At 37.6% G+C, this 17,638-nt stretch overlaps 1 protein-coding gene across 1 annotated transcript in view; it reads left to right on the top strand.

Annotated features, from left to right (window-relative positions):
- LOC128472552 (microtubule-associated serine/threonine-protein kinase 4-like) overlaps positions 1–17,638 on the top strand; it is a 58,909-nt gene that overhangs the window by 25,152 nt on the left and 16,119 nt on the right. The window contains exon 2 of the mRNA XM_053454456.1: positions 11,275–11,428. Within this exon, the coding sequence (XP_053310431.1) occupies positions 11,275–11,428 (154 nt within the window). The remainder of the gene's footprint in view (positions 1–11,274; positions 11,429–17,638) is intronic.

Here is a 17,638-nt window from a genome sequence, read left to right as displayed (position 1 = left end):
GGAACCAAACTTCAAAAAAGATTTCACGGTATCCTACCCTGTTCCCAGATATACACGTATTTATACATTCTGTAAACGCATCTATTACATGTATTAAAATATTCACTTCAACTTCAGGGTCTGCTTATGATCATTTAATGTGTATAAATATAAATGAGGATCCAACAGGGTGTACAGGGGTTGGTGGTACCCATGCTGTCAGACAGAGAAAGGAGGAGGTAATACAACTCACACTTAGAGGTGCTGGTCCACATAGATGTATTTTCACCAAGGTTCCTAGATTCTTATTATGTACTTTTATGGTTTCTTAAATAAACATATGACATGTTAGCTGGGCCTCTTAATCCTGTCAGTCTGCTCAGGCCACTGATCTGACATCACAAAAGGGACATTCACTGTAGGGTCTTCTAGTTTAAAGGGACCTCACTTCTATCACACAAAACACATCAATCACCATCACTAGCAGATTCCGTAGCACAAATGATAACAAACTAGTACAAAAGGAAAAGAGGGCCCTACTTTTTGTAAGCTTGCAATCTAGTCAACTTCGGGAGGAGCGGTGCTTTAACCTGGAGTCTGAGTGAAACCAGATTGGCGCTCATCTTTATATTCTTATTTTGGCCTAATGGTTTGTTATTTCAGGTCATTCACAACAGTGATGTAGTGTCTGCCACTACGTGTTTAAATGTTACAAAAAGAAAGAAGTGTTACATATATACATAACACAAAATATTTCATGCTCCACATTTCAACGTTACAAATAGAAGCAAACGTGACAGAAAACTTTGCATATTACATGTAAATAAAGTTGGTGGGTATTTTATCTATTAAATGTATCCCAGCATATATCTCACTATACCTATAGCTACTGCCATTAATGTCACAAAGCACGAATCGTATTGCAGTGGGAATCATACAAAATTGTAGCTATTTGCTAAAGTAACCTCCCGATAGTTTCACCTCGATTCTTCACTTGCAAATGTCTTTTGCTGTGAAAACTTGGAATAATCATTTTCTTTGTAACATTATATACTTTTATATATCTTTGTGGCATTTGTTATTCATAAATCTTTTGTGCCTTCATTTGTATGTATAGTTCATGGTTTTTGTCATTTGGAATCGGTGCGCTGTGCCTGCCGTGAGATTGCATATGTCTTTGCCGAATAAATTGCAGGCAGGAGAGGTGCCGAGGAGCTTTAAGATAATGAGGTTCTTATTTGGTACGTATAGCTAAGTAACTAGCAAGAGTGTTCTGCTCTCTAGATTGTGGGTTGGAGGCTCATTATAGAGCATTTATTCACCCACTACTTTGAAGCAGAATTAAGTGTATGGGCTGACTGTCTTGAAACATGTTTTGTGCGTGGAAATGTTTTAAAATCAGAATAGTTGTTTTTTTTGTTTTTGTTTGTACAATGTGCTTATTTTGTGGAATAAATTCTAATAGAAATTGGTTATTTGCTGTTTAATGTTTACTATTTTTTTGACATACTCCTTTTTTGTATAGTGTTATTTATTGTATTAAGAGTGAGCCCTTACCATCCTTGAAAAAAAAAACATAATCTGTGTGGGTACAGTAAACATGGAAAAAGGGAGTCATGGTTGAAGATGGTTACTTAGGGGAGTAAAACCCCTTGGTCATTAAGGGGTTAACGCATGTTAAGGTACTTACTAAGTACATAAGGTACATTATGATGTAGTGGACTGCCTGGGACACTGGCATATTACTCCCATTGCACTTAAAACCTTGAACACATCTGTTTCATTTTTCTCTTGAAAGTTTTTTTTTTTTTTATGACATAAACTAATTTTAAAGAGGCTTTTTCCCATTTCTATGGCCCATCAGTGCCTGCATTTGTGTCTTATGACAATTTAGTATTCCTGGTAAAAATACTCTGGCAAATATTTAAATCATTTCTATGTATCACTCAAATATCACATTTAGCAGAGAGTACTTTGAGCACCTTTTTAAAACATGCAGAACCATATGTATTTTGATGTTGATTTCCTGGGAAGCAGCTCGGTGCATAAATGAATTTCAGTTTAATGGATGGAAATACAGCAAATGATTGCAAAGCAAATGGAGAATTGGGATTTTTAAGTCTAAGCACATCTATTTCAAGTAAACACTGTTGGAATAATCTATTAGTGGCAAAAAGTCTAAATGCATGCACAGGCACACAGAGGGATACTGGTTGCGTAGTACTTGATTTATTCTGTTTTTAATTACTGTTCTCTCTACTGCATAGGACAAAATTTGAAAGAAAAAAACTTTCTAGAGACCATGTGGCATTCAGCTTTAAAATCTCTTAACATATTGCAGTATTTAAGAACGCGTGTTATTTCATATTGGAACTGGTGTTGCAGACTCTTTAACTCGAGGATGGGATATCTTTAGGTCCTTGGCGTTAAGCCATTCGCTCTGATCATTTTGAGGTTCCTGCTCGTGCCCTTCTCTACAGTGACAACAAGGTTTATTCACTAAAGAGAGAATAGTCAGGAGAGTTGTGTTTCAGCCCCTTGACTTCCCTATCCATGATCAGGGACCAACCTCAGTGATCTTCTGCTGCAGGAAGAGCTTGGCTTGGCCTGGATAATGTATAGATAAAGCAGAGAGATTTCTTCAGACTCCTTACCTATTGAGTTATTCGTTATATGGGGTCCGGTTCTGTGAAGCCTGTCTGTTTTGGTCCTTTACAATAGATAGTGAAGTGAGAGTTAGACCAAAAGACTCCTGCTGTTTAGTGAATAGACCTCAATAAGCTGCACTTGGGCTTATTGGGTACCCTGTATAGTTGGTATTCTAAGAAATTTCCTGTTAATGTTTCAAATGGTAGGCACCATTATATTTTGTTTTCAGAAAGTTTGCAGAATGTGGCTTTGTTGCTGGTTTTAGGGAAATAGAAAAAAAAATGTATTCCCCATTTAAAATCTGTTTGTATCTAGGCATATTTCTGCAGTTAAAAACTCATCATTATTGATTTTATTTGTTTACTACCTGATATGAATTCTTGTGTAGAACCAAAATTGGTTTTAAACCTACAATTTCATCTTTACAGTCCAAGCTCATGCTGGTTTTCTTCACCAGAAGGCAAGATGAAAACATTGCTTTAACTAACAAAACTGTGCAGCAGAGCTTAGTGGATTTAGTATTTACTACTACCAAAGGAGTCATCCTTCCAGAATTGTGAACATTTTTTCCAGTGTTTTTGTGATAATTAAATACATTTCTTATTAGTCCGTAATACATAATGTATTCCGATGGCTTGTGGTGAATGCTTGTGGTTTATTGCACCATAAAACTTCTAACTAATATAAAACCCACTTTTGATTGATGCATTTTTTTATTGGCTGCCATTAAAATAAAGTTGCAGCCCTTGGTGTTTTTACTATGCGATGCAGCGTTCTCATTTGCTAGATAAACATTCTTCATACAAGGTTTAGGAAAGAAGGAAACTACCTTCTAGATGGTCGTTATACCACTGTTAACATTACTTTTATATATCTAGAAATTAGCGTTTTTTGTGTTTCCATCTTTTAAACAGGTGGTAAAGGGAACTTTGGTCTTGATGATCAAAGTTACAAGAATGAAACCATAAGAACATTGCATTGTTTGCTATGTCATACAGTTTATATCAATTTACCCTGTCATTTTGCATTATGTATAATCATAATGGCATTCTAGTCTGTGTACTACAGATGTTTGGCAATTGCCATTCTTTGTTCAAGTGTGTCATCCTAGGTAGCATGTAGCAGGAGGAGCTCCGGCTCTCCAGGTAGGTCAGGAAATTATAAAACTCCTGAAACCTCCCTCTTGCACTCGGTGTTTTTTTCTGCCTCTTCTGGGTAGGTGTTATCTTCCTCCCATTTGTTGTATTGAGGTCATGGAAACTCACTGGCCTCTTGCCCTGGACCTGCCTGCTTATCTCTTTAAGCCTCTTGCACCAACAGCTAGGAACTCAGCCATTGACTTATAGAGTCAGAGAGATACTCATTGTATTGCTGATTCTATTCAGCTAAGGAGTCCCTGAGAACTCTAGCAGCTTTGGATCTTTAGGATAGATACATTCATGCATCTATAGGGAAGACTTCTGGAGGTTTCTTGTGAATGGCAGTACTGGTCAGAAATCCTCCATCTGCACTTTCCGTTTTGCCTCACATCAGTACCTTTGTGCTTTGTTTACAATGCTCCCCTCAGCTATATTAAAGAAAGGCATACAAATGTATCCTTTCCTGTATGTCTAATGGTTGAATTATCTTCGATAGTCTCATATTCAGAACCTTACAATCCCTGGAAAACGTGGATGTAATCTGAGGCGGACCCATCTTCAACCATCCAGTCTTGTGGTTTTGGGAGTCTAAGAATAAACAATTCAAGATCTGACTTTTTCAAGACCGGTTTTCTAAGCAGAGGCTAGGTCATTCTGGTGTAATGAGAAATCCTTTAATTTTAACATTACTAAGATTGCCAATGGTATTTGGGCAGGCGGTATGCAGAAGGGGGCTAAGGAAGTGCACACCCAGCAATTGGCTTGTGGTCCCCTATAAAACTATAGGACAGGAGTTGCCCTTTAAATCTATGCTGAGTAGTGAGAGCATACAGCACTGCAGGGCAAGGTTAAGAACAACCCATTAGTACTCCAGGGAGTGGGACTGGAGTGGCTAGGGGAGTGTGACTAAAGCGGTAGGACCCAATCGATGGAGTGACAATGACATAATAGTCGAAACCTAATTAATGATTGCATCACATTTTGAGTTAAAACGTTGTAACTCATTGTAACTCATTATTCTTCCTAAGGTATTTGTATGCAATAATAACAGTAGGATTATACACAGTAATAATATACTTATATGATGAGATGTTGTATGCATTGCTAATCTATTCATTCATATGATCTTTTTTGGCTGAGAGCATTCATAGTTTGCTTTGGATACTTGGAATAGAAGCAATATATACTTCAAATTTTAGCAAAAAAAATTGTTTCACATGAAAAGCTAGTAGGCTGACCTATCCACCCTCCACATGTACGAAATGGCAGCCCTTTTTTCTAATATATTTAAGGTCACATCACAGAATGAGAGGAAGGAATATTTGATGTGCTTGAAAAAGGTGAACAGTGAACCAAGAAAGAAAGTAATTCCCAAGAGGAATCAAAAGTAAGATGTTAAAACCTTCATGTATGCCCTAGTTTTCACTTGGATTTTTACAGTAAATGACATTAAGTAGAAGAAAAATCCAGTTAATGTCTTTAATAAAAAGTAAAGTGGATTTGACCGTTAATTTGTACGGAGTTCTCATCTGGCCTGCATGATTGCGGTTTAAAAAATGATAAAATATATATTCTCTTAATATTGACTAATTCAGTCTAATGAAAGCAGTATCTCTCTCCCTGCCCACATATGTTTTTACACCATTAAAGCAACACCTAAGCACACGTTCGTTCCAATTTTCTTCTTTCTCATTTAGTGTACCCACACATGTAATGTCGTTGTTTGAAGAATCTACCCATCTACAAAATCTAATAAAAAACCTGCTAAATAGATTCTATTGTTTTGCGAGTTATAGGCCAATACATTTTCAATTTTGCTATTTCAAAACTTTTTTTTTTTTAATCTGGTCATTCTGTACCCATGTCCTATCTGGGACATCTTTGAAGCCGGTCAGTTCATTTTATCCCCATCAAGCCAAATATTTTTGAAAACTAGACACCCTAGGGTATGAATTTTTAGCACCTAGTATATGTCACTGCCAAACACCACAATATGTGTTCAGCAACATCTCCTGAGTAGAGTGATACCACCCATGCTTAGGTTTGCAGGGTTGTTTGGAGGCTAAAAAGCCACATTTGGGACATTGGTTGACATCTGGTCTTCTTGCCCCCTGGTCCTATTTGAGACATTTTTGAAGCTGTGCAATTTAATTTACCCCCATCAAACCATATATTTTTGAACACTAGACACACCAAGGTATTTCAAATGCTGGTACCCCTTTTGGGACAGTATAGCAGACCCCAATTTAAATTATCACAAGAAATTATATGTTTACAAAGCGTAAACAACTCAAGATGTTCAACAAAGGTGAATTTGGACACTTTTCGGGTTATTTAACCACTGATATCTGCCAAAGTTTGCCGGATCCTTATTTTTGTGGGGGGTTTTTTACGCATACATTTCAATGTTGCTTTGAATTTCTTGCACAGCGTATGTGCAACTACTGTACATTTCCTGAGTACAGCAGTACCCGACGTGCATGTTTTGGGGAAGCTACGGGGCCAAAGCTGGAGCATAAGCATTTCAGTTTTCATATTTGGAAATGGGTTTGCTGGGCCTGTATCCCATTTTGGACAGTTTATCCCCCTTAAAATTATATCTTTTTGAACAGTAAACAGCCCAAGAAATAGATTAATTTATAACTAACATTAACCAAAAGAGTTTAAAAATAAAATGAATGGGAAGTATGAAAATCTGTACCCTGTACTTGAAAAATAAACCAATAATGATGATATACTGTATCTTCCCAAAAATCCTGGCATAGAAAGTGTTAAAATTTGAAATACCATGTGGTGTCTAGTTTTAAAAATATAGGATTTGATGGGGGTAAATTGAAATGTGCTGGCTCCAAAGATGTCCCAAATAGGATGTGGGCACAGACTGACCAGATTTTAAAAGAAATGGTTTTGAAATAGCGATACTTATTGGTCTATAACTTGCACAAACACCATAAACTCAGGGCAAATGTAGAATCTATTTATCAGGTATTTCATTATCTTTTGTAGTTGAGTAGAAGATTTTTCAAATGTTTTTTTTTCTTCCTTCAAATTTTTGGCGATATTTTATTATTTTATAGTGCCAACAAACGCCACAGAAATGTCAAAACAGCCATTGTCACAGTGTACAAAAAGTAGAAAGCTATTTTACATGATTCATTATACTTTGTACAGTAACTCCTGCCATGTTCACCCAGGTGATGCATGTGTTGAAAACATAGTTCACAGCTTCCAAGGTTGTCTTTTTGAGCCTTACTCAAGCTGTGGTCAGTTGCACCTAATGTCTTATTGATGCAAACAAGGTGTATAGAATCAGAAATCCACAACCTGCTTCAAAAAGATGGCCAACCACTCAATAACAGCGTGCCCTTGTTAATGTGTGCTATGTTCAACTGGTTTACTTGCAGTTCTTTAGTGTTAGGCTCAAGGTAGACTGTATCACTGTGCTTTTGACCATATCCATAACCTACCATAGATTATTTAAATATGTAATCATGTGGTAGATGTAATCATGTGGTAGAGAAGGCACAGAAAAAGGCAGGGATGGTCAAAATGTCCGTGACAAGGTTAATGAAGGTCCATCAAATAGTAGATTGTCCACCCCAGTAAATATCCGCTAACAATATTGACGCCTATTGAGAAATAGCCAGGCAGATGTCCTTTACTACTTTAATATGCCTGTTGCTGCCTTAGAACATCTATGGTTTTTGCGTCCCTTTTTGCTCTTAAGATTTCCAGAACATTGACAGCCGGGCTAGAGGATCAAAAGGTGCTCATCAAATATCTAGATGGTAAAGATAACATTGTACCAATAACATTTAAGCAGCAGACCTAACACGCCTCTCTTGAAATGGTAACTGTCTACATTAACGCCTGCATATGTTTTTTTTCTACAAGCAAAGCAAATTTGGCGTCGGCTGGTGTAAGCATATAACAGGAAGGCATGGGGGACTTTCTAACATTCAGCATGGGGACCGAATTCAGCTAAGATGCCTGTTCTTAAAGTAGCCCAAGACGCTTCTTGCAGAGAATCTACTTCATGTCCACTATCTAGTCCTGTCAAAAACACTTTCACAGAAAAAGTGTGTAGAAAAACCCTAAAAGTAGATGAAACTGATCTGCTAATAAGTGCCTTTTCCTCTAGATTTCCTGGTAGTTACAGGTAGAATTGTTATAAAACCCCTCAAAGACTAGCCCAGGAGACAGCTCCCCCTTGCCAACTCTTTCATATGGGAAAAATATGAGATGGGTAGTCTTTATAAGTCTATTAGTCTGTGTACACAAGCATAGTCCCTGTATAATGCTGAAAGTTACCATCTTCTGATAAAGATAAGAATAAAAGGCTTACTGAAAAGTGCTTTACTTTTTTGTATTAGTATGATTACTGTATTTTATTTTAGTTGACTGAATACTTTACGTAACTCACTGCTCTTGGATATGTTAAACTAGATATTGTACTAGATTACAATATAGTGGTGTGCTCAATGGGTACTGCTTTTTTCAGAGCTCCACCTTGTGGTTCAATAGCTTATACGTACAGTAAAATCACAACACCATTTACGTACATATACGTATGATGTGCTAAATTTTATGTTAAAAATAACATAAATTTACTCTATTTGCACAGGCTTTACTAAATCTCCTTAAATTTGTAAGAATGTATAGTTCCCCACCTAGAATTTCAGATTGTTTGGTGCCATTTTTGGTGTGTCTGTATGAACATAATGAAATATATGTATTGGCAAGAAAGGAAACCATGTATACATATATCCAATATTACAATTTGTGTTATATATAATTTAAAAAAACATTGTATTGAAGTATGCAGTGATACCTTTTTTATTGGACTGACATAATATTTAAAAGACAAGCTTTCGAGAGTTATCCTCTCCATCAGGTGTGAAGCAATACTGATCAACATGATAGAGGTTACAACTTAAAACAAGTGATTAGAGAAGGGGGGGGCGTGAAAAATGCAGAGTGGTTGAGAGATAACCAAAGGACAGAACACATAAACATAGGAAAACCAATAAAAAAATGAACACATTAGACAATTATAACAATTAAACACGCATTAGACCTTAAGATCTATGTTCATATGAAGTTCTAGTAGTGTGTCAGGGAACCAGATTCCACATAAAGACCCTCCTTTATGGTGTTGAAATATGTTATCGTTCCTGGGTGTCTTTAAAATTCCCTTTGAGCACTTTAATTTTCAGGTTTTGAGTGAAGTGATGTCCTTCTGGTGTGCAATATGTCTTCCTCGTGGTTTTTGATAGAGCTTCGGTGTAGGTTCATTCTGAGATGCAGCTTAAGGCCGTTTCCCAAATGTAGCACCCTTTGTCACATGCTGAGCATTGTATAATGTATACCACGTTTGCAGATGTACACGAGTATGAATCCTTAATGATGTATGTTTTGTTGTTGTGACTGGCTGTGTTACTGTCACTGTATGTTGACAGAGTTTGCGGCGGGATTTGTTACATCGTACCGTGCCATTCTGTGTATGCTCCTGTTCTGGGGCCGGTTTGCTGCGGACCAATCTTTTCCTCAGGTTTGGTGGCTGTTTAAATGCCAGTATTGGGGCTGAGGGAATATTTTTTTGGAGTATGGAGTCCTCTGAGAGTAATGGCTATAGGTCTTTTAATAGTTTTGTGTAGTTCCCCCAGAGTTTGATTGTAGGTAACTATCAGAGAGATATTGCTCATGTTTTCCTTTTCTTTGTACTCTAGAAGCCTTTCCCCTGGTGTTTTTAGGGCAGATTTTTTTTTTCCGATCTAGTTTTTTTCCTTGTAGCCCTTCCCCCGAAAAGACTGTGCCAACGCGTTTAGGTGTTTGTGTCGGTCCTCGGTGTACGGTGGGATCTGGTTGCTTGGCTGCAGCTTGTTTTGTGTGATTGGGATTAAAGCTTGAATTGTGGAGGTATTTGAGTTTTATTGATGGATGGAATGAATTGAAAAGTTCTTCTCCTTCTGTCCATATTATGAAAATGTCATCAATATAATATTTATATGGTTTGTGAGGGTGAGTGGCTAGGAATCTCTGTTCTAGGTCGGCCAAGAAAAGATTGGCATATTGTGGTGACATTTAAGTGTCCATGGCTGTCTCGGTTGTTTGTAGGTAGTTGTTGAAATTGAAATAGTTGTGAGTTAGTATAAATTCTATGAGCTTGACGATAGTTTCACTATCATATTTTTGTGTGGCATTGCGGGAGGAGAGGAATTTAATGCAGGCCTCAATACCATCTTTATGGGGATGTTACTATATAAAGACTCCACATCCATGGTTGCAAGTATAGTATTAGTATTAGCAGGTAGGTTTGTGACTCGGCTCAGTTTTTTTAAGAAAATCTGTGGTCCTGTATAAGGCTCTCAGTGTTGATAACTAGGGGCTTAAGAATGTTTTCTTTAAGGCCAGATATTGGTTCTGTAAGTGTTTCCATACCTGTGTTCCCATAATGGGTCGTCCTGGGTTGCCTGCATGTAAAAGGTCCCTATTTGAGGATTGGGAGGCACACGATTTTCTAATTCTTGTTGCATGTGTTTTGGGAAAGATCCGATTAGTTTAACAAGATCTTCTGTATATTCCCTGGTGTGTGGTCCTGGTTCAATTTTTTTGTAGTAGCATTCATCAGATAATTGTCTGTTTCCTTATGCAATGTAGTTCTGGGTGTTCATGATGACTACTGATCTGCTCTTATCAGCTGGCAATTATGTTTTTATTATTCGTTAAATTATGATCAAATGTATATGGAGACCTGACCATCACACCTATATGAGCTTGTTGGACATCCCATTTCAAAACAATGGGCAGTAATACAGAGTTGCCTCTGCTCTTCTGGGAAGGCTTTCCAAAAGATTTTGGAGTGTGTCTTTGTGAATTTTTGCCCATTAAACCAAAAGAGAATTTGTGAGGTTGGCCATTGATATTGGAAGCCCTGGCAATTGGCATTCCAATTAATCCCAATGGGGTTCAGTGGGGTTGAGGACAGAGCTCTGTGCGGCCCGTCAAGTTCTTTTACACAAAACTCATCCAACCATGTCTTAATGGACCTTGCTTTGTGCGGTGGGACACACTCATGCTGGAATAGAAAAGAAAAGGGCCTTCCCCATACTACTGAACGGTAAAACATGGGACCTAAGACAATGACAGGTGCTGTTTCAGCATGTTACTTCGGATTAAGACATTTATAGGCTTATTGCCAATTTCACTTTTTGTATTTTTTATTTATCCAAATCATCTTTATGCTGTCAATTTTACTTCATTTCTATAGAGCCATCATATTCGGTTGTGCTTTACAGTGGATAAACAGGACACGACAATCAAAGCATCACAATTTAAATTTACAGAAACAAGCTGAGGGGGGCCTTGCTCACATAAGTTTACAATGTAGAAGTGGTTAGGGTATATTACACAAAAGATGAATGTACAAATGTTTGAGGTGGGCGAGCCCAGTCTATACATTATATAAACTAATAGTCATAATAATGATCTTATTTTGTTTCTGCAGCTTGACAATATACTGTCCCCACCACCAATGCAATCACGGAAATGTAGCAATCCTGAAGTCTCATTCCGGATGGGCAAGTCTGGGAAATACAAGAAACAGCTAAGTGAAGATGGTCGACTCCTCCGAAGGGGGAGCTTAGGAGGAGCTCTGACAGGTAAGAAAAATGTTCCCCTCCACTTCATTGTCTTTTTCATCCTCTCTCTTCTATCTTTGTCTGTGCTGATGCAACCTGGTGCGAACTTCCGCCGCAATGGCAGTGCTTCAAGTCCTCTCCTCTGATCCTCCATTAGGGAGAGGGGACATCACCGAAGGCACCTCCATTTTGTTGGACATTCCCTTAACGCCTAAATTGGGGTGCTTTTGGTGACGTCCTGTCCCCTGACTCAAGGAAAGCCTTCACAGAAAAGTGGATCCTGTTATATCCTACAAAGGGCAGGGGGGCAACGCCATATCAATGCTCATATAGTGTGCATGTGATCAGGGGTTTTTATGCTTGTTTAATAGGTGTGCCATGCCTTTAATCCAGAATAACCTATAGTCTGGCCCGTTCCGAATATATTTGACTAAAATTGATGCACACCAGATTGGTAATATGAAGGTCCTTTAAATGGTCCTGGAAAAGTAAGGCTTGATAGGGCCTTAATACATGCCTGTACAGAGAAATAAATTGAGTTGGCACGTGGAGGTGTTCTGCATTCGTATTATCTTGCAATGCGACCACATTGTAGCATTGAAAATAGCTGCTGAATGATATGTGTGTGACAAGAAAGATAACACTCAGTATTTGGCACCGGGAAATGCGGTTCTGTCTATATTTCTATATAAATTTAGTAAAGATCTGCCACAAAAAAATCACCAGGTTTTAAGTAGGTTAGTGCTTTTCCACATCTCTTGCAGGGGGAGAAGACAAGGGAATAGTGGCTCCCTGAAACAAATGAATTCAAACTTATCTTTTATTTAATTAAATTGCCAATATAGAGTCAATTAACGTGAAACAAATACAAAACTTGTAAAAGTCTGAGTATGCAGGTATAGCTAGGAAAATGTTGCACTGTATGAATGTGTACAAGGATTTGAGCAATGGACCTAGAAAATATTTCAAATATTTTACATTCCAGGAAACAGGTTAGCAGTTTACCTAAAATCAATTTTCCAATGCATTTACATGGACTCTATTGTTGTAAGAAATCCATATTCTCTTTGTTCTAAATACATATTCACGTTCGGTATAAGTGAAATATGAGTGACAGGAACATGGGTTTTCACCATGTGTCACAGCTGCTAGAGGGTCTCTCTGCATTCTTGTATGATGTAGTGGGTACATGAGATCTATGGATGTATCCTTTGTAGAGGTAAACATTGCTTCACCCTAACTGATATTGTAAAAGGTTATAAAGACTCAGGAAGATGGTTACCTCAACTCCGCCTTTATCCTCTACCCTTTCACCTCCATTGTTTCAAGAAAAAGAGCCTACAGCACCTAGCTTCCATTGTTCTGTTATCACCTGTCATCAATGGGAGCTGTGTGTATACTACTTTGGTCTACTAAATATATTTAAAAAGACACAGAAGCTGTGATTTCGACTGGTCTTTGGTTACAGAGATATTTAGATATTTGGTCGAAACGAATATATATAACCATTCTTGGAGTTAATCCTCCCCCCCTCAAAAAAAAACCAGTCATCTTTAACTCCTCTTAGGGTTGCCTGAAACCAGGAGGCGTTAGTATATAATGCACATACTAATGTAATTTGTATGTCATGCACATACTCAGTAGCCCTCCCACGCATGTGTATGCTAGCAAAACATAAGTATTCAGATATCATGCATGTGATTGGCTGCGGCTAGACCCTACACGTGCTTTGCTAATCTTCATTGGCATCTTGAGGTGTTACATTGGAGCACCCCCAGTAAGACTCCTGGAAATTTTGAGTTCCCCTTTTGACATAGCACATATTGAATGTCTATATCACATGTAAAAAATAAAAAAATAAAAATGGGGAAAAAATGGAAAAAGTGGCATCACACCTTTTCAGCCTGCTTAACACCCTCCTTCAATCTAGTTACTGTTTTAATGTTCATTGACAACCTGATGCATCTACAGGAGTGTTCGGGCAGGTGCTGGTGGTGGGCTTTAGATGTCACGGTATTTAAAAATCATGAGTGCCCAACAGTGGTAACTTCAGTATACTTCTAGTGTTACCAGAAAACATTTTTGTATAAAAAAAATGTTAGTGCACGTGCATCCAGTGTTTTTTTTCTAGTAAGAAGATCAAAGTATTTTTTTTTTTTTAGTTGTCGCCATGTAATCCTCCTTGATTACCAATGCCTTATGTAGGGGCACCTTGACCCTTCTGGTTGTCACACTGGTTGTACTTTTTTATAGTGCATCACAAAGTTGGTGATTGGAAATGCTGTATCCCCTAACCCACAAACAAGTTTATGAAATAAACATCAGAGGTACTTAATATCTACCCCAGAGCAGTAAGATTGTCTGTCTCCTCACGTAAAAGTAGACGGCCTTTAAATTAAATGAAGTCCAAAAGCCTGATTGATCCACCTATTCTTATCTCAGATGATCCTGATGCACCTGGGCGTTTGAGCACAGATAAGAATAATCTCCATAGAAGACGTCAGCTGGACGTTCCAAAGGCTAATTAGTAATCCATAATTTGCCGTCTGGGCTACAAAAATTCTGAAATCTCTCAAACATTTCTTGCACTCTTTAAACAGCTGAATGCATTAATTGTTGCTGAAATCAGTGTAATTACTTAATTACTATTGTTGAATAAATAATGTATAATAGCTAGTAAACCACTTGCTAAGCCTCTGGGTGCTTATCTTCTGAACGTAGGAGTATGGTAAATTGTATGTTTGTTTTTTAAAAGATTCCATCAAAACAAAAAATAACCTTCTTATGAGCGCAATATGTGTCCTAATCCAACACATTGGAATGTTGAAGCAGACGAAGTTGTAATTGCAATCTGTCGGGTAAACTTTTGAAAGTTCCTTTTTTAGCCACGGGTCTAGTTTGATGGCTTTTTGGATTATTAATATAACTGCTGTAAGTTATTTTTTCTTTAAGATACATGGCACTTCCCTCAGGATTTTTTACAGTGATGTGTGGTTCTTACACGTTTTTGGAAATCTGTTGTTAAAATTATTGTCCTGTAAAATGTCCTGCCTTGAACCTCCAGTGAGTCTTAAAGCTTCAAACTAAGCGACTCTGGTATGCCATCAAAAGCTCTTATATACTGTGTGAAGTAAAAAAAAAACCTGGTTTTATAAAAAAAAATATCGATTAATAACGGGATTGTCTAAAAATGCTTTTTGGGCTGAATGCTCTAATCTTATGCTCTTCTGATTTTGGTAAAAATAAATGATCAGCTTTAGGCTAGGTTTCCATTTGTTTTTTTTTTTGCTAAAAACGCCCATAGCGCCACCTGGCGTTTTTTAGTGGAAAAACGCAGCAGCCAGATGTTAGCTGTTCTTCAATAGGAAATCGCAAAATGCCATTTCCACTTGGCGTTTTTCTGTCTGGCGTTTTTTCAGTCCTCTTTGGCGTTTTTCTGCTTTTTTTGGGCTCTGTGGCAGTTTTTCAAAATCGCAGCATGTTCACACTCTGGCGTTTTTTGCAAGGAAATCATGGCGTTTTTCTCCAATAGAAGTCTATGGGAGAGAAAAAACGCCATGAAAAAGCCATGTGGGTTTATTGTCTTGGCGTTTTTTATGGCGTTTTTTCCACAGTTACAATGCAGAGGATGGACCCAGTATCTGTGTGTCCTACGAGAAATAGGCTGAAAACAAACAGTTTCACACAAAACAAAGTCCTGGACTGGTTCATATTGAATTTTACACCATTTGGAACAAACATGCCATTACAAACAAACATACGCGACTGGATCCTGCGTGCCAAAAGCAACAGCAAACAATTTGCACCATCATTTGGGGCCAATCTTCCCAGAGGAGCAGACATTGGAAATAAAGCATGCCTTACAAACCACAGAAAAGAGACAAAAGGGTCTACCAAGTAAATGACATCAGGAGAGGGCAGATACTTGCCATTTATCCTAATCCCTTTTAGCTGGGTGAAACTTCTAACTTGTAAAGGCTGGAAAAACTGCCTAAGGACAAAAAAGCAATTTCCACAGAAAGGCTAAAACGCCAGAAAAAACTGCAGAAAAAACGCCAAAACGCAGGTAAATGCAGCGGCGGTTTTCTTGGCAGTTTTCCTGGCGTTTTTCATCAAGAAAAAAACGCCGGACAAAAACCCAAGTGGAAACCTAGCCTTACCCTGGTGACACCAAGTGTTCAGAACACTGCTTTACTTTTTCCACTCTCTAAGGCAAGTGGGAATAGTTAGATCATAGATATAGCTGAATCAGCCCAACAGAAAATAGAGTATTTACTCAATAGGTATGTTTTATTGGACCACAAGAGCAATATAAATCTCCTATCTACTTAAGCTTTTTTTTATCTATTCATATTTGTGTCTGTATATATATACACACATATATATACACATACATATTAAAAAGGCACATCTGTTCTTATAAATGTTTTTGTTATGTGAAATGAGACTGTCGATTAAGTTTTATTAAAGGTGTGCTATCACAATAGTCTTTGTATCTCAGGTATGTATACAATTGGTAGAAAAAAAGTATACATTTTTTAAATTTTATAAATCAACCATTTGCTATTTATATGAGCTGGGATCACGTCATCCCTCCTAAAGGAAAGTACAGTGTCATCTCATCTTATTGTATAGGTTTATTTCAGTGGAGGTTAGAAAAAATGGTCAGTGAGATTGGAAGGTGCATGCAGGCCTGGATCAACCAAGGAACACATGGAACAATTGGGTTTATATGCCCAGTCAGACTCCGTGCAGGAGCTTGTACCCTGCTTAGCAGCATGCTAAGACTGGTGCAGTGGCTGAACTGCACCTAGGTGCTCACTTGCCAAGAGAACACTCCAGACACCACAGCAGCCCAAAAGTCAAGATGAGATCGTTTCTAAGGCCGTGGCAGGTCCCAAGCATCTGCATCAGAAGCACTTCATGTGATGTCACATCCAGTGCTTCTGATACAGCTGCGCAGGATCTTCTGTGACTTCTAGATTGAATTGGCTTGCTTGAAAGATGTCTCCAAAAAATGACGTGTGCAAAATGACCAGATGTCAAAATTCCAAGTTGAAAAACTGAATCACAAGGTTCGACAAATGCTGGTAGTAGAATTAGTGCATGGAAAGAGTTCATATACTAGCATTTAAAATAACCTGGGGTGTCTATTTTTTAAACAAATATGGTTTGATGGAGAAAATTGAATTGGGGCAGAATGGCCCAGTTTGAAAAGGTCATGTAGCTATCTAAAACCCTTAAAAACACTGGATATGTTTAACCTCGAGACAAATAGTAGAATCCATTTAGCAGGTTTTTCCCTTTTTTATTTAAAAATATTTTAACCATATTTTATAATTTTTTATAATTTAGATATGATCAAAATAATGGTATTTAACCCCTTAAGGACAATGGGCGGTCCCTAAACCCATTGAAAACAATGCATTTTGAGCCCGTACATGTACGGGCTTTGTCATTAAGGGGTTAAAAAAAAAACAAAAACAAACTCCTTTTGTCCTGGAAGAAAATATATTATTTTTGTGGGTACAGTAAATGAGAGAGAAGGAAGTTATAGCTAAACATGAGGACTGCAGAAATGTTAAAACCATTGTCATGAAGGGTATATATATATATAAAAAAAAAAAACTGTCCTTAAGGGTTAAATAGTGTAATTAAAATTATATAGCAATTATTTATAGCTTTGCAGGCCTAATTCAAAGATGAGGTGATTGGTGGTTGCTGCTGGGCTGATTTCCTGGTTAGTGCAAAATCACTAGCTACTCCAAACATTTATTGATTTTATATTTTCTTTATTGCCGACTTGGGGGAAAAACCCTCCCTTACTAGTCAGGGAGAACATTTTTTTCTCAATTCTCTATTTATTAAGCAGTACAATGTTTGACAATATAATGCAGGATATACAATAGGTATAGAAAAAGTACAAGTATACATGCTGCATGACTGACAACATAGTGAGGAAATCACAATGTATGTTATTGAAGCCATCACAAGTGGGCATTTGTAGTTTCCAAGACATACAAAAGGTAATGTGATAAACGAAATGCAACATTCAAGTACAACGTATATTGAGTTACAGAGATTTGAGAAAAACAAGTACCTCTTTACATAATAAGAAGATGACATCGAATTGAAAAGGGAGTGTTTGAACAGAAAAGACAAACTAACATTAAAACAAACTGCTCCGGGTCGTTGACAACCAAAAACAGATAATTCCTAATAAAGAAGTGG

Source organism: Spea bombifrons, chromosome 1 (genome assembly GCF_027358695.1).
Source record: "Spea bombifrons isolate aSpeBom1 chromosome 1, aSpeBom1.2.pri, whole genome shotgun sequence".
In the NCBI taxonomy this organism is placed as follows: Eukaryota; Metazoa; Chordata; class Amphibia; order Anura; family Pelobatidae; genus Spea; species Spea bombifrons.
Note: the sequence above shows the minus strand (reverse complement) of the source record. Positions and strands in the feature narration are given on the sequence as shown.